General features: G+C 38.7%; 1 protein-coding gene across 3 annotated transcripts in view; it reads left to right on the forward strand.

Annotated features, from left to right (window-relative positions):
• Window positions 1–25,944, forward strand: part of CRYBG3 (crystallin beta-gamma domain containing 3) — a 61,788-nt gene that overhangs the window by 21,063 nt on the left and 14,781 nt on the right. For 2 of the 3 annotated variants that reach the window (XR_014510569.1, XM_083438198.1), the window contains exons 4-14: window positions 5,846–10,652; window positions 12,793–12,840; window positions 13,387–13,496; window positions 16,274–16,418; window positions 17,116–17,249; window positions 19,190–19,304; window positions 20,251–20,286; window positions 21,091–21,224; window positions 22,770–22,896; window positions 24,129–24,271; window positions 25,283–25,409. Coding sequence is in view for 2 of the 3 variants with exons in the window: in XM_083438198.1 (XP_083294324.1) it covers window positions 5,846–10,652; window positions 12,793–12,840; window positions 13,387–13,496; window positions 16,274–16,418; window positions 17,116–17,249; window positions 19,190–19,304; window positions 20,251–20,286; window positions 21,091–21,224; window positions 22,770–22,896; window positions 24,129–24,271; window positions 25,283–25,409 (5,926 nt within the window). In the remaining variant the exon portion in view is untranslated. Of the gene's footprint in view, window positions 1–5,845; window positions 10,653–12,792; window positions 12,841–13,386; window positions 13,497–16,273; window positions 16,419–17,115; window positions 17,250–19,189; window positions 19,305–20,250; window positions 20,287–21,090; window positions 21,225–22,769; window positions 22,897–24,128; window positions 24,299–24,711; window positions 25,410–25,944 lie in introns of those variants that run through there. The other variant, XM_083438199.1, reaches the window with a different exon arrangement.

A 25,944-nucleotide genomic window follows, 5' to 3' on the forward strand; every position in this document is an offset into this window, starting at 1 on the left:
CTGCTTTGCAATGTACCGTATTGGCCCGAATATATGCCGCACCCGAATATAAGCCACACCTTTAAAATTCAAGGGGGGGGGGGAGCCAATACCTCAATATAAGCTGCTCCCTTAAAATTCCGCAGGCACTCACACCCATTCTGTTTTACCATATGTCTGTTTCAGCAGCGATATCGTAAGAGCCATTTTTTGTAAGGTCGCGAATTTAAGTCACACTTTAACTTTTCATAGTCGGAATTTGGGGAAAAGGTGAGGCTTATATTCAGGCCAATACGGTATGTATGTAATGATATGAAGTGGAACGTGTAATATCTGTTCCTCTGAAACTCTGTGTTGTGTTGTGGTATGGGTGTGCTATCAGCAAAAACAACAGTTCTGTGAACATTCCTACCAGAAATATACAGGGGCTCCATTTGAAACATTAGAAAAAGGTGAGAAAATAGCAAGTGTGATCAGCTTGCACTTCCTGTAATAACTTAAGTATAAAGAATAGGAAGTGTGAGCCAATCACACTTCCTGTTCCCTGTGCGTATTATAACAATCAAAGCTGCTCTCTTATAGTACTGATTGATAAGCCAAATGTGAAATTAAAATGTCTTGCACATCCTAATGAAAGGCATGAATCGCTAGAGATAAGCGGACTGGTATAAGATTAAAAGTTCAGGTTTTGTATTTTATGCTTGCTTTCCACAATTAAGTTTAGAGGTCAACTTTAACCAAGAGTCAGAGTCATCAAAATGCCAGCATTATGAAACATCGGCCACTAAATGATCTTGTATAATGTTATTCTTATTCCCTCTAAACCATTTGCTACAAAGGAAATCTTGATAAGGTTTCTTCTCTAAATGTTATCTATCAGTAGCCATTCCATCTGGTTGCTGCAGGGAAAGAGATAGGAGAGCACAGTCTTTTCCATGGCCTGGCTGAAATGCTAATCCAGAAATTTCTATTTCTATGGGCTGCTAATTGAGTTTTTAAAAAACTCATTATGTGATCTTAAACACCATCACTTGGAAGAAAGTCCTATTGGTTTCAGTAAAACTTGCTTTCAGGTATTTTATATTTTATGCAGACTGCTTAAAATATTTTGATAATTAAGCAGTATATAATTCCTGTTAAATAAAATTAAAATATGAAAAATCCATAAATAGGTTAAGAAAGACCTCTGAACTACTTTCTTACTTAAAGCCCAAGCCTTTAAGAAAAACAAAGAGCAACAGCAATTCATAGATCACTGTGAATGCCTGTAAAACAAGCAATAATTTAATTAGGTTATGCATTACATCAGCCCTTGATTTCTTCAATAAATTAATAGTATATTTATATTTAGGCAATTTTCTAAATGTCTGAATATAAAATATAACTGGAGAAGGACCGGCCAGTGAAATAGAGAAGCTGTGGACTTTCTCTCCTAAAATCAAGCTGGATAAGTATTGGTCACAAGGGGTTTAGCTATGACAAATCCTGCCTCTCTGTCATAGATTATTTGGCACCTCCTCTTCTTCAGCTGCTCTCTATCAGCAGCCATGCCAGTTGACGTACAGCAGAGGGAGAGATGAAACAGCAGGGCCCACTCCGTCAAGTGGAAGAGAATAGCAGCCATTTAGCTCCTGCTCTCCCTGAACTCTAGCTATTCAAGCTGATGTTTATGAGAACTATAAAAAATGCAAAACTGCTGCTTGAGTCTCCTTGTTTTCTTCTAACCTCCCCATCCCTTCTTTTCTTTTGGAACATGTCTTAAAAATAAAAACAAGACAGGTTTACAATATGCATACAACAGCTTAGTAAATTTTTGGTGCTATAAAACAAGACTGTGATTAGCTGCAGAAAGTCACAAAGCCCATCTCTTCCAATGTATAAGGCTCATTAATTGAACTTTTAACCACCTCTTTTACAACATACAGTTATCTGCGATCGCTTTGTACACATATGCACCTTGATCCACTTAGGCGACTGAGGAAGTACGTGTGCCAACAGGTAGTGCATACCTGTTCTTTTCCCTGATCCAGCACTGAAAGTTGTACATGCAGAGCCATTCCTAAAAAGCTAAAATCCCCAAGCAGTTGTTATGGCAGAGAAGTGTAGGACAGAATCCACCCAAATCCTGCTTCACCTTCTCCACCAAATAATGATTGGCAGGACATTTCTTTTCTTTTCTTTGCCAAGCCTCTGTGCCTGCTAGGTTGAATCAGTCTTTACCTCAACTCTTCAACATGTTTTTATGTCATGTGGTGTTTACTCACAGAAATGAAGATCTGTGTGGCTGCATTTCACAGTAATAGGCTGTGATCCAGGAAAATGTATAATGCATGTGGAAACACGTTTTCACACATGGAAGAGCTATTTTCCTCATGCATGTGGTTTGCCCAATGAAAATCAAACAGTTTCCACATTCACAAGCCATTTGTGTTCTAATTGTCTACTTGTTCTCCTTTGTTCCTCATACCCAGTTGTATACAACTTATGCACCCTTATAGAGATATTTAAGTGGTTTATTTTGTGCATGTAGTTTCCTGGGTCATGTGCTATATTTACAGATAATCTAGTACAGTAGTTTGAAAGTTCGGTTCTGAAGGTTTCTCATTTAACTATGTCTTTATTTTTTACTCTTTTTTTGAAGGCATAGCATCTTATTCTATTTATATCAAACTATATCTTTTGTTGACTTACGTAATAAATACATTGTAAGTGAACAGTATATATTCAATAAACTCTATGACTCAGAGCATTTATTACTGGCTTTTTGGCTACACCTATTCTTTAGTACAATTTTAAAGGTCATTCAACAATAACTGGATGTAGGTTGCTATGAAATATTCAACAATGGTGCATGGTTGTTCTGTTGTGAAGCATCTGAGTCAGACAATGTAGGCAGGACTTTCTTCACGATCAGGATTTTCTTTCCCATGTTGCATTGTTGACTGCATCATTCAGGGCTGCCATGGCATAGCTCTGGCTATGAATTGTGCTGGATGCTCATTTCCCCCTGTAAACTAATTTGCTCCTTCCCTGCTCGAGCTAAATAGAATTTGTCAGTCTGAACTTTAAATTCTATAATTCCCTTTCTTGGTAGCTCAGAACAATTGTACTTTTATTAAAATATATAATATATTTACAGAGTGTGTTGAGCTGATTAAGTTTATGTGATACTTTGCAGGTTGGTGGTGGCCATGCCAGCATTTCCAGCCCAAAGATTATGGTTCTTTTTTTTCTTTTTCATGTGCACATAGCACATGTGGCTACGTTCTTCCTTATCTCCATGTGTAGTCTTCTCTATTCTGGGCACTTTGAACAGCAGCTGCTGCTGGAAATGGAAAGGAGAGAGGCAGTCCTTACTTCTTGTGGATCATTCACCTCCTCTAATCCTTCACCCAATCTTCTTCAGATGGGCTTTTTTCTATAAATTAATGTCTGTATAATGTGCTACAGTAGAAGGCTGTAATTTGGTGTATCTGCTGGCAGTATTGGTGATTAAGCAAACGAGTAAATGAGGATGGATGCTTCTCTGTACCTCACTGTAAGAAGTGCTGAGTAATAAACAAGTATAAAGAAACTTAGCACTCCATGGTTTGGCCCTTGTCAATACCAATGGAGAATTATACTTTGCTTTCTAGGAATCTCAGCAATTTAAGTGCATTGATTTACTGTAAACGGAATGAAAAATGAGTCTAGAATAAACTTTCTGGTCATGGCATTGCAGATATTTTTCGTGTTCCTTAAAATAATAGTAGAATATTGGTTATGAATTGAATCATGAATGCAAAAATTTCTGGGAATAATAATAAAAACAAAAGGCTCAATATCTTTTTTTTAAAAACCATGCCATTTTATATATAATAATCTCTTTCAAACGTTGGCCTTTTCGTATTGGTGCTGTGGCATTCCACAGGGAAGGCAAAACCCTGGCCATAGAAGACTTAAATGTCTGGAGCAGCTCTGAAGTGGATAGACAGATGGTGCTGTTGGAATATATAATCTGCCCCCCCCCCCCCCGGAGACTAAGAATGGCACCTGAATAATGTACCAATAATCTGTCCCTGCTGCATTTGTATTTCACTGATTAGAATTAACTGGGCTTTTAAACTGTATGCACAAGAAGAATGTCATATTTGCTTCATATCCCCTTGGTCTTATAACACATGTTTAGTCTTATAAAATTCATTTTTTTCCTTGAGAGTGGGAGATTAAAAGGCTTTAACTCATGTATAAAATGACATTAACCCCACAGATAACCTCTAAAGATTACATCCAGATGGCAAGTATACATAGCAGAAAAGCACCAGTTTCTCTGTAGCCTTCATAGAGCTGCTGATTCATATGACACTTCTAACATGCCACATGGGGCTCATGATGAGGTTTGACTTTGTTCTGAAGTGGCCATCTGATTGCTTCAGGCACAGCCAAATTGTAGTTTAATTTGCAGTGCTTCTGCTCTTGGGTTTACAGTGATATGGAGAGCCATGCCACAGTCTGGTCACAATGTGTAGTCCTCAAATGAATCCAACATTCACTCCAATTGCAGTAACTCTCTCTCTCTTTTACATGTGGCACCATTTCTCTCAGTTTCACATCTAGTTGGATCTCAGTTCAAAGACACTTGCTCGTCACCCAGTAACTTACTGATGGCTTGCATGTATACAATTAGCACCAATGATTAAATACTATAGACAGGACTTTTGTATCACCTCATACAATAATTTTAAATAGAGTCTGTTTTTCCATGAATAAGTCATTGAATGACTTAGATGCTGTGTCATTGAAGTGACAAGATGCTGTGTAGCATATATGTATGTGTGAATCAGTCCTGAGTTAAATGGTAAAGGAAACAGGCATTACTTACAGATACACAGCCATCATATACTTTTAATTAAAATTTTCAGCGGATCATAAATGCACACGAACACAACAGACTGTATCTGACATTTGACCAAGTCCAAGTATTCCACTTATCTCCAGGAGGAAAGACTCAGAACTGTTTCTGAGCTCTAATGGTAGACCATTACTTTAAATCGCTACATGAATCAGGTGGGGAACCTGAGGCCCTCCAAGTGTTGTTGGACTCCAGCTCCCATCAGCCCCAGCCAGTATGGCCAATAGTCAGGAATGTTGAAGGTTGTAGTCCAACTTCCAGAGAGCCACAGGTGCCCCGGCCCTGACAAGCAATTAGGGTAACATGAACGTTTTCAGAAAGAGACAGGCAAATGGTACTTTTGAGGATTTTGTTGATCCTTTTATAATCTAAAACAATGTAAAGTGGATAAAGTGAACTACTTTCATCTGCAAACCTCATCCAAGGGTGCAGATCACTGTAGTTAGGACACAATTATTTGACAAAAATAGCTTTACATACATGTTTCTGCCAGGGGTTGGACATGATGACCCACAAAGACTTCTCCTCAGTGGTACTATGAGTCAATAGCTATTTAAAAATCTCCACTAATTACACCTGTAATGGCATATATATATTATACATTTGAGTATTTTGATGGGTGGTGGTGGGAAATAACTATTAATCATGATGACTATAATTCCTTCAGTATCAGAGGCAATACCAGTTGCAAGGGGCCATAAGTGGGAGAGAGCTATTGCACTTTTGTCCTGTTTGTGGGTTTCCCATAAGCATCTGGTTGGCCCCTGTGAGAACAGGGCGCGGGCCTAGAGTAGACTTTGGTCTGATCCAGCAAGATTCTTCAAAGTAGAAACATTGCTTTAGATTTTTGAAATAAAAGAGACCAGTGCCTATTGTACTAAGCTTTCTGTGTCTGTTTAAAATTTCATTTTATATAACTGAGTATACCTAGGAGCTTTTGCTAATGTTCCAATAATGATATTTCTTCTGTTCCAGGAAAACAGAATGTGAGCTGGGTGCACCTGCAGTTACTTATGCAACATATCGAGGTTCTGCAAGAATTAAGCAATTGCTTAAGAAACAAGCGGAATTGGAACAAGAAAAACAAACCTCAACCAGCATTAATAGCACTACAGCCAAAAACAAAGAAAACAGGACTGTAAGCCTTCCAGACTCAGAAACTACTACAACAAAGAAAGAATCCTTGTTGAAAACAAACTCGGGACCTAAGACTAACGATGACACAAAGGATTCACAAGCAAACGTATTTTTGGCAGAAATGGATTTGGGGGGAAATTCTCTGGATGTCTTGGGCAATTGTGAGCACAAAGAACTGAAGAACAAAATTACCTTGTTGACAGAAATGGAAACAATCAAAAATTGCATTGAGGAACTGGTTTCTGTGAAACATACAGCAGTTTCCAGCACACCAGAACTTAATAGGAACCTTCTGTTGGAGCCAACACTGTTGCAAAAGAAAGCCAATTTCAGTTGCCAGAATAGAGATGCTGTTAGTATGAGTTCAGAAAATAGCAGATTGCTTGAAAATAGGGAGGAGGTGTTAGGGGAAATACAAATGGAGATTCAGTCAATCAATGCTACCACTGTTGGCTTTCAAAAAGGAATGCAGTTTTGCGCTTTTTCTAACACAGAAACAAAAGAGACAATGCAAGAGGAGTTTTTTCCGCACCCCAAAGTAGACTTAGGTGATAATGAGCAACAGTTGCTAGAAAACAAAGGTCCCTGCAATAGTTGGACTGAGGATCAATTCAAACTAAAAGCAGAGAACCAAACATTGCATTTGAATAGTATTATAGGTAGGGGACAGGCAGTTAGCAGGGTAGAAAGTGAAACTGAAGAATCACACCAAAAAGTGACAGAGCAGAACGAGAAAAACATGCAGATCATTTCACCAGATGGACACTTACCTCTCCATGAACAAAAGGTTGGAGAAGAATTGGAGTTGGTGTTGCAGGATACAAATTGCAAAAAAGGTGATATATCAGCAGGAGTTGGTATGCTTGCTTCAGTCCAATCCAAAGAAATGGTTCAAAATGTAGATATAATTGGCAAAAGTGATCTAAAGTGTAAAGAGGCCACTGAATCCATGGTACTTACAGATGTACAAAACAATCATAACTTCCCCATGATGTCTGAGAATGGAACTAATAATTTTACCATTGATAATTTGTATGTGCCTGTGACACAATTTGACCATGTTAGAATGACAGGTGCTTCTCCTAACGCAACTGAGGTAAACCATGCCAACACATCTTTGTTAGCTGCTGAATATGAAAATGTGGTGTCTCGGGTGGCCTCAGCTGCCTTAGAAACAGGTGATTCCAGCACTGAGGAGGCTGTGGGCACTATGGATGGTACTCCTCCTATCCTTGAGGCTAAAGATGACAACTGCCATATTTCTGAGAGAGTTGAAGATGAAACTCTGATCGAAACATTGACCGGTTTAGATAGTCCTCTTCCTCTCGCTGAAGACAAAACCAAGCCCATCAAATTAGAGAACTCAGAACTTAAAAGCAACACAGGCACTACTACAGTGGCCAAACCTATTCCATCACTTCTTAAAACTGCAGAAGTTGTGATATCTGCACAAAAAAATGATCCATTAGTTGATGAAATAAAAAATCAAACTGAAGCAAAAATGGCTTATGAAACTAAAGAGGACATCACAATAGTTCTACCTCCTGCCTCTTCTTCTAAAGAGACATGCTTCCCCGAGATCTCTCCTCCTGTTGTGAAATCAGAAGAAAACAGTTATTTATCATTTCCTTCTTCTCCGTTAAGCATCTTGGTCGGTAACTCTTTCATCTCTGGAGATAGCAAAATCATTTTGGACGCTGTGTCTAAACCTGTCCTTAATTCTGAAGATCACAGTTTGTTGGGGGCTTCTTTGGCTGATAAACAGGATTGCACTAACCAGTCTCTAAGTGATTCTGCAGGGACTATCAATGGTAAAATATGTTGTTCTGCCTCTACATGTGAAAATAACCAAGTTATCTCAAAGTCAGAGGACTGTGGACCTGGGAGCCTTCTTATTGCTGCTGAATCTGGGTGTGCAGGTCAAGATCCTGGTACTTTTTTGGAATCTGAAAGCATTCCTGAAACTAAGCTTACCTTTGACACTGCTGAAATTGCTGATAGTAGAAGTGAGATTTTACGGCGCTCTGAAGAAATGAAGGATATGTCTGCCTCTTGCTTGGTAGACTCTAGATCTAACCTGGCAAAAGAGGATCTTCCTGTTTCTGCATTTGAAAATTTATATACTTTCAAGCCTGTGTCACCCATTACTTGCTTTAAAGATAGCTCAAAGCTTAGTTGTCCTGCCTGTGAAACCTCAGATTTTGTTTTAGACAAGAATCATTCTCTTCCTATTGATTCTGAAGAAAAGAAGGGCAAGGTTTCACCTAAATATAAACCAAATAGTCTACACTCTAAATCAGTGTCAGAAGCAGAGTACCCAGTCCCATTCTTGTCCCCAGTTGCCTGTGATGTGGAAGCTACAGAACCTGTAAAGATTGTACTAGGAATGTCTTTCACTACACAGCAGAGAAAAGAGGAGCAAAGAACTTCAGGCCAGCTAAATCTTCACTACCTTGCTGCTGCTGCTAATTCGAACACCTTTGAAATGGGTGATCAAGCAATTACAACTTTGTTTACAGAATCAAGCAGTCAGTTTTCCGAGGAAGCACTGAATGATGTTGAAACAGGAAGGCAAGTACAAATTAAATCCCAAGACTTAACTGTTTTGCTCAAAAAGGCTGATGAAATAGTTGATGCAGTTCTGCGTTTAGCCATAGAAGAAATAAGATCAAAGCAAGCAGCTGGCGTCTGCCAGACTAATGACATTAAGGACAATTTATTAGGGCTCAGCCTTCAAAAAGATCAGAAAAATAGAAAAATGCTGTCAGAATCAAAAGAAATGCAGTCAAGGAATTCATCATTAAAGCATTTTAATGAGGGTTGTATCAGAAAGCTTTCTGAAGTTAAAGCAAAAGACACACTTGGCACAAATATTAAAGATGAAAAAATACCATTTGACGTTACAGATAAAATTGACCTACATAGTTCAATAGTACTAAAAGCAAAAGAAATAATTGATGATGTTATTAATGCAGCCATACGAAAAGTGACATATAATCAGCATGAGGACCATCTGAGCAATGGCATTCTTCAAAATTCAGCCCTTAAGTCCAACACTGAAGCATCAAAGAAGCTTACTACTGATACCGAATTAACAGCTAAACTTCCCAAAATAACTGAAGAACCTTTAAATTTAAGTCCACTATATGGAACTTCAGTATGCAATATAATCAATGAAGGTAAAGTAGCGAACTCCTCAGCATCTTTGTATATTTATATTAAAGATGACCACAAAGAAATAACAGGTGGAGAACAGAAAAATAAAAATGACTGGTCTGATCCCACAGCTACACTAGAATGCAGCCCTCCTATAGTCAATGGCAAAAACAGTAAACATGTCAATTGTACTAAGGGCATGACAGATGCCAGTGAGGAAACAAAGTGGACAATTGATGATGAATCTGAATATTCCTCATATTCAATAAATGAAGAAACTGTAATGGATAAAGTGCATTTGCCACCATTTGGACCTTTAGATTCACTTGGAAATAATCTAGGTAAGAATCTGCCTGAATATGTTTTTAAAGAGGGTGACTCTGCAGAAGTTGTAAGAGAGGAACCAAGTGAAAAATATTATGAAATAGAAAGTGAAAAGGTCTGTGGTAAAATGACGAAAGCTTACCCAGTGCCACAGAATACTTATAAATTTGGCACCCAGTTCAATATGTCTGAACGATCTGTAATGAACAGCTCAGCAAAGATGGGCTTGAACTCAGATTTTTTCTTTAAGGAAGAAGCAGTCGTTGAGACAGGTTTAACAGCGCTCAAGGAATATTATCTGGATGTTGATGATGATTGTGGAAATGGAGAGAAATCCCCCAAGTTATTTGCTTCTTCTCCACCAGAAGAGTTGGACAGCAGTTCTTTCACCATATTGTATGAAGGTGCTCTTCAAGATGAAAGCTATTTCTTTTCAACAGAAGAACCAGATCATCCCTTATCATCCCCTCCTGACCATTCCCTGGATAATAATCAACATTATCTTATGTGTGAAACTGTAAAAGGCAAACTTGAGTCTGTCCACCCTTGTGAACAGAGCAACCAATTAAACAATCTTTCTTCAGAAGCATTTGTGACAGTGGAAGCAAAGCGATTCAGTGTTTACCCTTTCTCTTTGTCTCCTATATATGAAGATGACAGTTCTCAAGAGGACTTGCTGTCCGCTGATGTCTCACCAGAAGGTAATCCCATTGAAAGAGCCAACCAATCTTTGTCAGTCTTATCACTTCTTCAGTCAGTGTCTGAACGGTTAAGATCTAGCAGCCAGTGTAATGAAGAAGAGGAAGAGAATATTTGTGAAGAAAACAAACTAGAGGATGAAAAAGAAACCTATCTTTCCAGTCAGGGGCCAAACAGCTTGTGCACAGCAGTCCCAGAAAACAGTCATGAGAGGAGATACTCACGTTTTCTTTCTAAGGAGGCACTTAATGCAGAAGAGACCTTATCTTTAAGTTCAATGCCTTCAGCTCAGCTTTTACAAAAATCTGATCGTGACATAAGTTCTTCAAAGAGTATATACTATGAAAGTCTGCAGAGTTCAAGAACTTATTCTAGCGAGAAGGGAACTCGATTTAGGAGTGTTTTGGTGCCAAAGGACCAGCAGCCTGAAAGAAGTGGCTTGCAAAAACCGGCAGCTTTTCAAGTGGTAAGGTGCTTTTCATTAATTTTATATGTGTAACGAAACTATTAAATGAGCATAGTGGGGTGGGGTTGTAGGTGTACATACACACATACATTTAGAGTATCCTATTACATGTATTTGTATGAGTGTGTTCATGTTTTAATTGTGCCAGATATTTCAGTTTTGGTTTTGTTACTAACACAGTTATTGTTGAGGTTATGTTCACATAATAATTAAGCCGAGGCAATAGGCATAAACACAATCTTTGGGATAAACACATTGTGGAGAGAGAGGATTTCTTATATTCATGGGCTATTGTCTGGGGGCAGTTTACAGACATAATGTGGAAAATTACATTCTTTCAGTTCACCCAGTGTAGAGGGGAATCACAGTACACTAGCCAGGTGAAAAGAAAGATGATGAATTTCACTTAGCAGAAATGCGAAGTAGAACGCTCATCTCTTTCTTGCCTGTTCTTCCCCAGCAAGGTGAGGTAGGGTGAGGGAAGGAAACTTCATGCATGAATCTTAAAATAAGGGTAAGAATATATTGGCACATATGTTTATGTTTCCATGTGTGCTGCACCAAAGACTATGAGGACCCCTCAACCCCTCATCTTCTATTGAATAATATGAGGAAAGTGTTTTGTATTAACATAAAGAGCCACACAGGTCAGGAATCATAGACTTACTAATGTTTAATCAACATTAGCTCCAGACACCTTTATGACCATTTTGAATGATGTCTCAAAAGTTCATTCTTTCTTAGGGCATTACCCATGTTTTGCTGAAAGCTTTACGATCAGGTTTTTATTTGATATACCAATCTTGTATTTTCAAACACTTGTAATAAGTTTCCACTCAAGCTTGTCAGTACTGATTTTCACCACTAATGAAAAATATTACTATTTAATTTAACAGAAAATGCACAGACAGTTGCTCCACATCCACCTACTGGATACTAGCAGTTGGACCTGATGACCCTTGTAACATATGGGTATCCAGTGCAGATGTTTTAGCAGAGTGTTCGCACGACATTGATTATTTGCCCTCTTCAGCAGTGCGTCTGCTGCACTGTGCAGTAGCTGTAGCATCTGGACCAGAGCGCATTGCAGTATCAAGGCTATCAGTGATTACAGTGGCTGGGCTATTCTGTATTCCAGATACAGGCATAGCTGGCATACCGTATAAACCTGGTAAAAGGCACTCTAATCTTCAGAGGACACTTTTGCCTCTAAGGACCAAGATGTACCCTAAGCTATGTACCTGCTCCTTCAGAGGGAGTGCAACCCCATATGGAACAGGCAGTTGGCGTATCTTACAAACACAAGAGCCACCTACCCCCAGAGGCTTTACCTTCCCAGGAGTCAAACTCATCCAGTCTAATCTTGCATTCTTCCGCTGGCTAGCACAGCCACACACCTGATTCAGATGCTGTGGAGAAATAGATCTGCGTGTCATCCATAGATGTAACCCCAGAGAGCAAGTCCAAGGGGGCCAAGGAACATGTTCCTAAATCTACTCTCTGGATTCGATTGCACAGTTATGAATAGAACCAAAGTAACATAGTGCCTCTGGTGGTAACAGTGGTACCTCTGGTTACGAACTTAATTTGTTCCGGAGGTCTGTTCTTAAGCTGAAACCATTCTTATCCTGAGGCGTGCTTTTGCTAATGGCGCCTCCCGCTCACATCCTGGGGCAAAGTTCACAACCAGGAGCAACTACTTCCAGGTTAGCGGAGCTCGTAACCCGAAGCTTGCATAACCAGAAGCGTTCGTAACCAGAGGTACCACTGCAGTATCAAAAGCCACTGAGAGTAAGAGCAACAGGGTCACACTCCCCCGACCCTCTCTCAATAAACCTAATCCTTGAGTCAGCCAAGGGCAATTAACTTCTAAAACCAGGCCTGAGCCCAATTGACGTGGATCCAGATAATCTGTGTCATCTAGGACCACTTGCAGTTGCTCTGCCACTGCCCTCTGCACTACCTAACCCTGAAAAAGGGGTATTTGTAACTGGTCAGTAGTTATTACACACCATTCAAGTCCCACAGCATTTGGAAGCCATGAGGATAGCTATCCCTACCTTAAAGTCATACTGCTTAAAAATATCTATTGTTGGTTCATTATAGCACTTAAATAATTATTTCCTCGTTTCACTTTCAGTGTCTTGTTGGCAGGGAAGGACTCAAATACAATCAAAGACCAGGGAAAGTGAGTATGACCTTTTCACCATATAAGCAAGTATGAGATATTGACTGTTTTGCCATGTACATTTAAGTGAATCAATGGAAAGTAGATAGATAGATTAGGTAGGTAGGTAGACAGATTCTGCATTTTCCTTGGATGTAATTAAGATGATTGGCTGCTAGATTCTACTTTTTCCTTGAATGTAGTTGTTGGCTAGAGCAAACAACTAATAAAAACTTTGATTAGTTAATTTAATATGAAAAGTATAATCCAACTTTCACTGATTTTGCTCCATTTAAACCAGTGATAATATACTAATGTAAATGATTTGTGGATGACCCGTTTGATTTTTCAATTTGGTGTAGACTGCAGTCCTATATACTTTGAAGCAAGTCCCATGAAGTAAACATGAAAAAGACCTTAAAGCCTTTATAAAACTAAACACAACAAGCAGAATATTTGTTATATATGGGAAACTGAATTTGCTAGTGTTTCCTTAATGTCATTTCATGATGGTTATTTGTGATGTTCACGGCAACACAATTGAAATTTCATTTCATCTCATTTCAGATGGTTATTTGTGATGTTCACGGCAACACAATTGAAATTTACCATGATGTGGTAGATGCTACAGCCTGGGTGTTTTCAAAAGAAGCACTGATCAGAGTTATCAGAGGATGGTAAGGAACATGCACCTTATGGGTGAAGTGGCTGTTATTTATGTACCTGATTTTAGTGAAGATAAATAAGGTTCCTGAAGTGTGCAAAAGTTAACATATATTGTAGTTAATTGTCATCCTATAATGAAATTAATATTTTAATGAACACTTGCTGTTTTTCCATTGTTTGAATAATTACAGTTTTGTGGATTTAATAGAGAAATAAATAAAAATACAAATTTATCAGTTAAGGCGGGGATAGTCAACCTGTGGCCCTCCATATATTGTTGATTTCCAGCTCCCACACACCAGCCACATGCCCATAGCCAGGGATAATGGGAGTTACAGTCCATCAATATTTGGAGGCCCGCAAGTTTCCCTAATTTAAGGGAATGTTCAGTTTTGAATGCTCGGTTTTTGAAAAATGTTAATCTGAAATTTAAAAATATGTCTTATCTGAACTGTATAAAATACTGTTACATTTCTATTGCAAAGAAGATAAAGTAAACAAGTGTATGCTAAGTTATAGAATATCATATTTGAGGCATGTGAATATATTTGGGAATTTTGAAAAAAAATTGTAGTGGGTTCATGTGCAGGAAAATGGTTTAAGGTACAGTGGTCGCTCGGGTTGCGAACGTGATCTGTGTGGGAGGCACATTCGCAACCCGCAGCGCCGAGTCTGCGCATGCGCGGGTCGCAATTTGGTGCTCATGCGCAAAGTGCGATTTAGTGCTTCTGCACATGTGCCAAAACCCGGAAGTAACCCGTTCCGGTACTTCCAGGTTCGGCGTGGTGCGCAACCCAAAAACGCGCAACCTGAAGCGTCTGTAACCCGAGGTATGACTGTATCCAGGTACACCTTTGAAACATAATAAAAGAAATAGTATACTGAATAACAAGTGTTGGAAGCGTCATAAAGAAATGTGTATTTATTTCCATTTTTGATGATTTTGTAAGTTTACTAAGCAATAGAAATGATTACTTGTAAGACACCCATATTGGTTCCTCTATTTTATTTTAATTTTACTTTTACTAAAAAATGTTTGTCTGGCTCCACCCACTGCAGGGATGTGGGCTCTGAAAGCTTTCCACTGAAGTAATGTGGCCCACAGTCTGAAAAAAGTTCCCAACCCATCTTACATGATTATAGCTACAAGACTATATCTTCCTAAGCTTTGGAAAACAGTATCTGTTCTTAATATTGCTGAATATGAAGCTGAATTGTATTGATACACATAATGATGAAATTAACCAAGTACATTAGACTAAAAAATCAACAACACAAACAACATTTTTATTGGCTTATGCCAAAGTAAGGCATATTTTCCAAAGTTATAAATCATATAAATATTCTTTAAAAGGTATAAACTATAAAAGGGCCATAGCTCAGTGATAGAGTACATGCTTTGCATGCAAGAAGTTCCAGATTAAATCCTAGGAATACCCTGTCTGTAACCCTGGGTTGCTGCTGCCAATAAACAATACTCTGTGAATAATAATACTTAGTAAATAATACTGAATTAGAAAGACAAGTGGTCCAATTCAATATTAGGCAACTTCCTGTGTTCTTTCCATTTGAAAAACTGAATTTGTGATACTGAATGTGTTATTTTATACTAACAATGAAATTGAAATTAAAAAGAAAGACCTACTTGCACGATTCCTTTACATAGCATCATTGCATTGAGAGTTGTTAGTGGAGTTGTTAAAAAATAGAGCATTAAATGCTTCCCCAAATTATCACTTTGTTAAACAGTAGTTGTTTGGGGACTGGGGAGGATCCACATCTTCCCCTAAAGTAGCGTTTGTTTGGTAAAGAAAGCTCCTGGAAAAAATGTGACTTGGAGTGCTACATGAAACTCATGAGCATTATGGAGACATCTCGGATATTTCCTGTGGCATCAGTAGTGACAAGCAATCCCACTCCAGGGCCGTGCACCATTTGGAAACTTTTAATGTTGAATGTTTCCCCTGCATTTAATCAGACTTTGGAGACTGTGCCTGTTTATAGATCTCCACACCTCATGATGACAAGCACTTTGCTAATGTATAATGTATATACTAATGTATATTACTTGCAAACCATGTTATAAATAGTTTGTACCATCTCCAGAAGGATTTCTAATTGCACAAATTTCAGATGACGATTTATAAAGCTCAGTTTATAAAGTAGCCTCCGAGTCAGTAGTGGTTGGCAGGACTTTGCTCACCTACCTCCCCAACAGAGTGTTGCTGCTGGATCCTGAGAGGGGGAGAGGGGAGTCGCAGGGATGCAATGCAAAGTTCCTGCCAGTGCATCTACACCGCACAGAGCTTCCCCTGTCTCGCTCTTCCCCCTCTCAGGAACTGGCAGACACATTCACCGTTGGGAAGGCTGGTGAGCCACCCTGCTCTGCCTGTGCCACCCTGCTGACCACTGTTGTTCTGTGTGTGTATGTGCTCCAGTCATACTTTGGTTTTGAACAGCTTAGTTATTGAACGTTTTTGGCTCCTGAACGCCACAAGCCCAGAAGTGACTGTTTGCGAACTATTTTTGGAAATTGAATGTCCGGCAGGGCTTCTGCGGCTTCTGATTGGATGCAGCCAGTCAGAAGCCACGCTTTGGTTTCCAAACGTTTTGGAAGTCGAACAGACTTCCGGAACGGATTCTGTTCAACTTCCAAGATACAACTGTATATGGTAAAGAAATAATACAATTTGTAATAAAATTAACCATGCTTCTTACTAGTATTGGTGCTATGTTAGCTACCTCTTGGTAGCATGTTTACAGTGTTGTGCTTATTTTACTAATATAGCTGGATTATGTATGAGAAACCAGGATTCCTGGGTGAGAAATATGTTCTAGAAGAAGGAGAGGAGATGCTGCATGATCTATTGAATCCTCACAATGAGAAACATCAAAAGAACTTCAGAGTTGGTTCAATCAGACAAGTAGTGAAGGTGAGTGCTCATTGTGAGAAACAGATTCTACTGGCAATGACAGTAGAGTCCATTTCACTCCTCTCTGCTCCCGTCCACCACCATCTGTTAATTCCTTTATTTTGGTTTAATTCACATCCACACCATGAGCTTAAAGTCATGGCTTTCCACCAAAGAATACTGGGGAATGTATTTTGTTTTAAGGAGGGTGAGAGTTGTTAGGAGACTCCCCACAGAGCAACAGGTCCCAGCACCCTTAACAAAAGTACAGTTCCCAGAATTCTTTGGGGGAAGCCATGACTGTTAGCATGTTCTGAATGTATGGTGCAGATAGCATCCCTTTTAGAGAATACTCAGAACTTCAGATACCTTTCTCAATCTTTCTTAATGCTGCACCTTAGACTTCCCTTTCCATATTGCCTATGTCAGGCATCTGCTAATGCAGTTGCTTTCGTGAAAGTTGGTAATTTATAGTGCTTATTCTCATCACAGTCATATCCAACAGCTCTTTAAAAAATAACCTGGATGTAGTTCAGGGCACTGAAGCAACAATGGTGCCCCACCATTGTCAGTACTCCTCTCTGCTGTGTACCATTCTTAACCTCCTGTTTGAAGCATGAAACATGGAACCATGTTTTATGGGATGTAAATAAATACAGTCAAGGGATGCACAGCTCATACAGTCATGTTTGTTTTTGTTATCTGATGTGTTCTGCAGGATTGCAGTGTTCCTGAGATTGAGCTTTACCCACAAGATAGCACAGATCATGTTCCTGTCTGCATCCAGAGTGCAGTTGCTAATTTAGAAGAACTGGAAGTCAAACCACATACTCTTTTTGTGAAAGCAGGAGTGTGAGTGCAGGTTCCGTTATATATACATCATAAAATATACCTATAAAATACATATACATATACCTATAAAAACATGTAAAATGTCAGCAATCAACAGTTGCTGGCTGTTTCTAAGGTGAAACGAAGAAACAAAATAATGGGGTGTTTCAGAAAGCAGCAGTAATTTCCAATTTATAGCATAGGTTATTATTTTGCTTATACTCTCTAGGGGAAAAAACCCTCATAAATTTAGATTACGTTTTAATTTAACAGGGGCTTGCACCCAAACAGGCATTGTCCTGTTTTCAAAATAACTGCTTTTCCAAAGACAATTTCTGTTGCCATCAGTGTAAAATAAACAGATTTGGCTAAAATTAATTCTGTTTGCCTGTATTCAGTACAACTATGGCTGCACCAAATCTTCATATAGCATACAATGTGCCACAATATTCAACTAAGCATTCTGAAATGTTCTTCCCATCATTTTTTTGCATTTGTTTTTTTAAACCTAGTCATTGCCCCTCTTGACAGCTGCTACGGCATCATTTTTCTTTTAGAATGAACATTTTCTGGCAAGGATCACTTTTCCAGCACATAGCCACATATCCAATTGGAATTGGCACCATTATTATTTTACAAAGTCAGTTCAGAATGAGGACAATGGGTTTTGGAAAGGAGAAAGTGCGGTGGAAACGTATGGCCCTGTTTGCGGCCTGCCTCCAAATCACTGAAAGAGGACACATTTGCAAGTTGCCTCTACTTTCAGCTCAGCCTTAAATACAACTGTCATGTTGTCTAAAGCCATTGCTTTCATTATTATTTTTAATATGCTATTTTGTAAATGCTATTGCTTTATTATTGTTACCCTTAAAAGTAGAACAAATAAAATCTGCCTTGGAATCTTTAGGAGGAGACAACTGGCCTTTGGATTTCGTCAAAATTCTCTGCTCTCTTTTCCAGCTATTTGAATTTCTGTGTCAGCACTTCAAGCCATAAAGTAGCCTAACTATACACAGAATCATGGGACTAATACAGTGGTACCTTGGTTTTCAAACGTAATCTGTTCAGGAAGACCATTTGAGTTCTGAAATGTTAGAAAACTCAAAACGGAAGCCTCAAAACGGAAATCTTAATGCAGAAAACTCAAAACAGAAGCTGCATTTCCTGTTCGACTTCCAAGGCGCATTTGAAAACTGAAGCATTTATTTCCAGGTTTTCGGCATTCGAGTTCCAAAACATTTGTCAATGAAGACGTTCGAAAACCGAGGTACAACTGTATATTTCTAAATGGTCAACCATTTACAGCAATTATGCTGTTGAGTGGGTTCCGTGTGGAGAGGAGACAATTAAAAGGCAATATGATAGCCATCTTAAAATATATGAAGGGCTATCACATAAATGATGGAGGAGCTTTGTTTTCTGTTGCTGCAGAAGATCGGACCTGAAGCAGTGGGTTCAACTAATAAGAAAAATCATTCATACTAAGCAATTAGGATGGGAAATCCTGATGGTATGAGCAGTTTGACCATGGAACAGACTGTTCCAGGAAGTGGTTTTTAAGCAGAGGCTGGATGGGAACCTTTATGGGATTCTGTACTAGTGAACCTCCTGCATTGAAAGGGAGTTAGACTGGATGGCATTTACAGTCCCTTCCAGCTCTCTCATTATGTAATTATTTTCTGATGCTAGTAGTCAAAATAGGGCATTGGGCATTATCCAATGTGTTCAGGGGCAATACACCTCCTGAATTAAGCAACAGGATGAGTGTTGTTTTGCTTCATGCTTTTCTTATGGGCTTCCCAGAGGCATCTGACTAGCCATTGCTGGAGACAGAATGCTGGGCTAGATAATTCTGCTGGATCAGATCAAAGGTTCATTTTTTATTAATTAAACTGCACATGAATCAGCACTGTTGATTACTTTAATTGGGTTAATCAGCCACTTTCTCCTCACTCTAATAGATGGCTTGCCTATTCAGACATTAATTACAAAGGAGAGGTGATGGTTTTGGAAGAAAACCACAGCCCATGTGAAATTTCAGCAGCTGATGTAAAATCTCTTCATCCGTTGAAAATGGTGAGGCAGTAATAGTTTTTCAACCGATTATACACCAATCCATCCTCTTCTGCAACAATCATGCATCTAAATCAGAATCTACTCCATGTCTGAGATCAGCCAGGGCACAGATCTGATTCAGTACACCATCTTCTGAGTCTTGAAATAAGCAAAGAATTAGCCTCTAGATTAGACTTGACATAAGGCATTCTGTTTGCCTGGTGCTCCTAAAATGATCAGAACTAGATTAGAATAGACTCATAAAGTATTTATTCAGATTAATCATTTTAAAAGAAAATAAGATTCTAGTACCTAGTAGTTACTGCAAACATCTGTACTATAAAGGATCATAATAGCCTATGTTTGCCTTTATTGGATGTGATGATAGGTGGAGTGGGATATAATCTGTTCTTAACATTCCCACGAAGTTTCCAAAAATGAAATTGCTGTTGTATGAATGAAATTAGATATGTATAAAGTTGGTTTTGGATTCATAGAAATCTAACTCTTTATATGCCCCGTGAACATTTTTGCTACTGTCAGCAGCCATCTCCCCTCAAAACCTGCCAAAGATAGGAGTCCCTTTTGCAGGAAGTAAAGATGTTCAGGCCATGTGAATACTGTCTTTCTTCATATCCGCATGTTGAAGAATTCCTAATTCTTCTGGAACAATCAAGCACTCATAAATGTGTTTCATATTTTGGAATCAATATTTAGTGCCCTTTTAAAAGGCATGTTGATGATATCAACAGAGGAATAAAAAAGGTTTTATTCACTCTGAGCATGGAGAAGCTCTAATTAATATTTTTTTATTTGTTTGTTTATATAAAGGGATTATACACCATCCTTCAGCAAATTTTGAGGGCAGTTTCCAATAGCACTTACTCATATTTACATAGAACTAATGGAACTGAAACATGCATTCGGATTTTACATACCTGACCATTTATTTTGTTTTACACTATAGGGTGGCCTGAAGGTTCAGATGCCTACAAACATTAAGGTAAATATGGATCCTGGCAACAGTAAACTAATCTGTTTTTAAAGGCCTTCAAGATCATAGAATCCTAGAACTTAAGGGATGTCACTTATGCCTAACTTTGCTATTCCCTTCTTAGAACTATGGGGTTGAATCTAGAGGTGCTCTCCCACTCCACTCAGGGTGGAAGTTTGTACCTTCCTGCTCTTTACTGAAAATAACTCCCAACTAGGAATGGCTGAATCTGCCAATTTTGATTTCTCTCAGTTTTTCAGTCTTAAGTACAGTTCTCTGCTTTTCCACATCAATTTTTTTAGAAGTCCACCAGCATTTTGGGGTGGTGACAGATGTGACAGTGAGCTAGTAGAGGCTCCCAGTTGAGATAGGTTTTCTTCCTTTCCCTCTGCAGTTCTTGCACCATCTTCCACCCGATTCTAGAGGGGCCCAAAATTTCATAAAGCACAGGAAGCAACCAGGGAGAGGGGGGGAATGGCAAAAAGTGTATTCCTCCAGTATGCACAGAATTCTGTTTTTGAGATCTCTGGATGAAAGCCATAGAGTTGGAACAGATCACTAATCATTCAGTTTGATCCCTGGTCCAGCTATTCATACACAAGTTCAACTCAGATTAATTCATGGCGCTTCAGATCATTGTGTTCCATAACGGAACACATACAGAGCAGATGTACCACAATTAAGGTACCTGGGGTGAAAAAAGCATCAAATGATTGAAACTGGATAAGTAAGGATAATTTCATAGACTATACAGAACATAGACCTGGATATCAGAAATGTATTTTAAAGGATCGACTATTTCACATTCTGCAGATGATAATATATGAGACCCCATACTTTGGAGGATGGCATAAAGAGCTTTCTGAAAATACTGATTGTTTTCCAAACCTTTTTGAAAATGCTGGTGATTTCCAGGGAATTGGATCAATACGTGTCATTGGTGGAATGTAAGTACAATTTTGTTTCCTTTTTAAAATTTCCTTGCAAAGGTTCTCTGTGTTCTACCTGAGGCTCCAAAGTCCCTCATCTGATCTGTTATTCTGCGAGCATAGGAAATCCTAACTCACCTAATTAACCCTGTGCCCTGAAACTCATCACAGTAAACATTAACAAATTCATTTTCCATTGAAATTGATGTCACCACCCATTTCTATTTACTGTATTTTTTGCACCATAACACTCACTTTTTCCTCCTAGAAAGTAAGGGGAAATGTCTCTGTGTGTAATGGAGCGAATGCCTGTGGGTGGCGGGGGGGATCTGCTGCAGTCGTGAGCAGAGGATCCATGGTTCCCCTTCCTTCCCTCCTCCGTGGTTACAAAGCATGGATCCACATGGATCCTCAGGATTTTTGCATTGGGCTACTCCAAACTCACTGTCAGATCACATGTCTGTGGCCACAGCATGAACCACAAAAATCATATATCCACTATTTTGTTTAGAATATTTTTTTTCTTGTTTTCCTCCTCTAAAAACTACGTCCGTGTTATGGTCTGGTGCATGTTATAGAGCGAAAAATACGGTACTTTGTCATGTGTGTCGTTTATTTAGAACATTTGGTGAACTATCTTTTGAAAAATTACAATCCAGAGATGTTTACAACCATGTTTACATTAAAACTGTTTAACTTTATAAATTAAGAATGTGATTAAAACAGTGGATAATAAACCATTTGGTACCACAACATAACAAGAGAAAACGCCTGGGTAAATAAAAAATATAGACGACCTCACTAGGGGGAGTGTTCCAGAGATGGATTACCACAGCCAAAAAAGCTCTTTCCACAATTATCATCTAACTCACTTCAGCTCAGAAAGCAGGGGAACCTCAAGAAGCATCTCTGAGGGGATTTTAGTGGCAGGCCTTTAGGTCCTCAAGGACCAAGTAATATAGTGCTTTATAGGTAAGTACCAGCACTTTCAAATTGTGATTGGAAATGGATCAGTAGCCCCTGACCTGTCCACTGGCAAACAATGAATCCCACCCTACAACATATGCCATTCCTGAATGAATGGGAACAAGCAATCTGGCATGTGATATTTATGTACAAAGTAGTAAGTATGGAATGGTAAAGTAAATATGAAAAAAATGCATCAAAAGGTTGGTATAAATTAATTGAATATTAGAATGTAAAACTTAGTATAAAATATAAGGAAAGTGGTTTTAGAAGTAACATAAGCAGAAATTGATGAATGAAAGCTGACATATTTCTTGTTATAATTATGATTTTCCTTTCCTTTTCACCTGGATACCCTCTGATATTCTTTAAACAGGAGCTTTTTGTTACATTATGCATTAATACATAGATCATTTTGCATACCAATGTTATTTCTCAGAATTTATTTATTTTTTAAGAAAAAGCTGAAGCCACTATATCTGTTAGAACATGGTATTTTGTATGTATGGATATCAAAGTTGAATACTTAATGACTGTTGATATATTTGTAGCTCATTTATAACTGCTATACCGGTTTTTTCCTTGTGTGTTTTGCAGATGGGTTGCCTATGAGAAGGAACGATATAAAGGCCGGCAATACTTGTTAGAGGAAGGAGAATTTGAAGACTGGAGATCCTGGGGTGGAGTGAGCAGTGTCTTGCTGTCTTTCAGATTTTTGCAAGCTGTAAGTACTTCTTCTGGTCCTCAAGGCTATTTCCTTCTTCAACTCACCCCCACTCACCCCCTTTCATTGGCATTGTAGATGAAGGCATACAGATGAATACATACAGATACATTATTTTTATAGTTGAATGGGCTTTTGTGCTCGGGAGGGTTGGTTGTGATAATTATAGTTATTTAAGTGATAATTATTTATTCTAGAGCAAATCTTCCACATCCCTTGTAGAAAATCTGTTTCCATTCAACAGTTCTGCAGGTATCTTAACTATAGATTTTTCTGAGACCCAACGGTCACTAAAATGATTTGGGGTGTAATTGTATTCTCATATCTACTCCTCCAACATGAGAGAAAGCTGTAATGTAAGAGAGTTGTTTGTGTTATTTGTGTTCTACATAACTCTTTTTGGAGACAGTTTGACATACCAATTATTCTTGCAAAGCATGAAAATAGACAAGTTCCTAGGCTGAACCTGACTCAGATGTTTGAGTTAAGCACCCGTGTGGCAGGGTTGTTGATAACAGTTCTTTTTCTGTAATGTTAAATGTGGCTGCAATCCCATCATCACTCATTTGGACCTAGATCCGTAACATCTAGTGTACAACTGGCAGGTGAGTAGCTCTGGAATGGTGCCATAATTTTTCTTTTCTTTTCTAACCACAGTCTTGAAATTGTGACTGCTGAATTCAAGCAAAGGGAGAGGAACCCCATGAATAATAAAGTTCATTGGTCTCTAGCAGGGGCAAAATTGTTGCAGATATTCAAACACTCATCTTTCACATACTGTATAATTGATTTCATTTAAGAACGAGGCAAACTTGCAATTGGCTGCAGTAAAAGACTGTAAAAGAATGTTAGTGATGTCAAAGAAAAACCAAACACACAAGCTGTATGTTAAGAAACAGAACTGTTAACATTTCATTGCTCAGGAACAATAATTGCATTTACTACTATTTACCCTGCTTAGGGAAATACATGTTAGCTTTGGATAGGGCCATTGTGATGATGAACAGAAAGATATGGAGGTGGAACTTGTTCAAGGAAATTCCGCAGGTCAAGGGTTGTGTGGCAGCTGTCCAGATATGATGAAAGATTCTTCTTTCTTTCAAAACAAAGTCAGCTCTAAATGTATATGTAATATCTGAAGAATTTATTAAATAACAGCTTTATGTTGTTTAAAGAAGGGGGAAAGAGGATGTTGTATCTAATGCTCCCTAATTTTTGGTTTGAAATTCCAGGACTTCATGGAGTCTGCAATAACGCTTTTTGAAACGGATGAGGAAAATGGCAAGTCGTTGGACATTGCCAATCAAGAAGTTCCCGATTTGGAAATGGCTGGATTTGGCTCACTCACAAGATCAGTTAATGTGAAGAGTGGAGCGTAAGTTCTTTTTCAAATCTTTGTGTAGTAAGAAATAATTACCGTATTTTTTGCTCTATAAGATGCACCCGACCATAAGACACACCTAGTTTTAGAGGAGGAGAACAAGAAAAAAAATATTCTCTCCCTCTCTGCACAGTGCCCCTTCAGAGAAGCGGCAGGAGAAACAGATCCCCTTCTGTTTCTCCTCCCGCTTCGCTGAACAGGCGCTGCACAGAGAGGGAAAGCTGCGCAGCGCCTCTCCAGCGAAGCGAAGCCAGGAGAGCAAGAGGGATTGGTGCGCACCGATCCCTCTTGCTCTCCTGGCTTCAGCGAAAGCAACGCGAAGCCTCTGGAGCGCAGCGTTGCTTTCGCTGAAGCCATGGAGCCTGCATTCGCTCCATAAGACGCACACACATTTCCCCTTACTTTTCAGGAGGGGAAAAGTGCGTCTTATAGAGCGAAAAATACGGTAACTTGCTTGCATTCCAAATCTTTCTTTTTTTCTCTTCATTTAGTTATCATGCTCTGCTTAACCTATAAAGTTACCTATAAGTGATATCAATGGCTACTTGCCACAATGTCTATGTTTTGCCTTCACTGTATGCCAGTTACTGGGAGAATGTGGCTATGCTCAGGTCCTGCTTTCAGGCTTCCCTTATCTGACTGGCCACTGTGAAAACAGGATGCTGAACTACATGGGCCGCTGGCCTGATCCAACAGACTCTTCTTCCATTCTTGTGATATATGATTGCAAATAGAAATAACTTTTTGGCTTCACCCATAATTAAAATTGGTTAATAGAAATGATGTCTTTTCCTTTGGCTTTATAGGCTTAACTGGGAAAAGCTGTCTAGTGTCAGATAACATTGAACCACAACACATAAATTTTAAATGCTTGTTTTAAATTCATATTTGATGAACAAATGAAGAATGGACAATTCTTTTAGAGCAGTATATGAATTACTAGTATATCTGAGTAGCTGTCTCATGAATGTGAACCTCCGAAATTCTCTTGTTTGTCACATCTAGATGGGTTGCCTATCAGCAGAAGCACTTCTGTGGAGAACAATATATATTGGAGAAAGGAAAATATAAATGTTTTTTTGACTGGGGAGGATCTAGTGAAACTATTATGTCAATTCGTCCAATTAAGTTGGTGAGTTATCACATTTGGTGGGAAATGGTGTATCATTCGCTAAAAATACTTTATTGTAATAATCCATAAACCAATGAGACAAATATTTTAAAGCTCAAGTATAACTATGTAATAGTGAATTCCATCTACCACACACAGAACTCACACTTCTGGTGGTTTTGAAATTTATTTACAATTTTCCTATCGTACTTTGATTTTTGTTGTAGTTGCAGGTCGTTCTGAGGTGGAATCAAATTTAAGTAGTGTCAAGATGTGCTATCATGAGGATATTTTTAAGAAAAGAATAGTTTGTTTGGGCCAAAGGTCTTAATAAAATTTATGTTTCCTTCCCCCCAAAAGTGTGCAGTCAATCCATAAGTTGTGTTTGGGGGGGGGATTCAGTGTGCATACTCTGCAGCAAGGGCATATAAAGCCAACCTTGTGGTAAAATCTTCTGCTACTGACTTACAGAAAATCCGTATTTTATTGGTCACACACACACACACACAGTTTGAATAAGAAGCTTTCCCAAGTACCTGCAGCTTATCTCCTTACA

The sequence above is a fragment of the Podarcis tiliguerta genome (assembly GCF_965153285.1).
Source record: "Podarcis tiliguerta genome assembly, chromosome: 4".
NCBI lineage: Eukaryota > Metazoa > Chordata > Lepidosauria > Squamata > Lacertidae > Podarcis > Podarcis tiliguerta.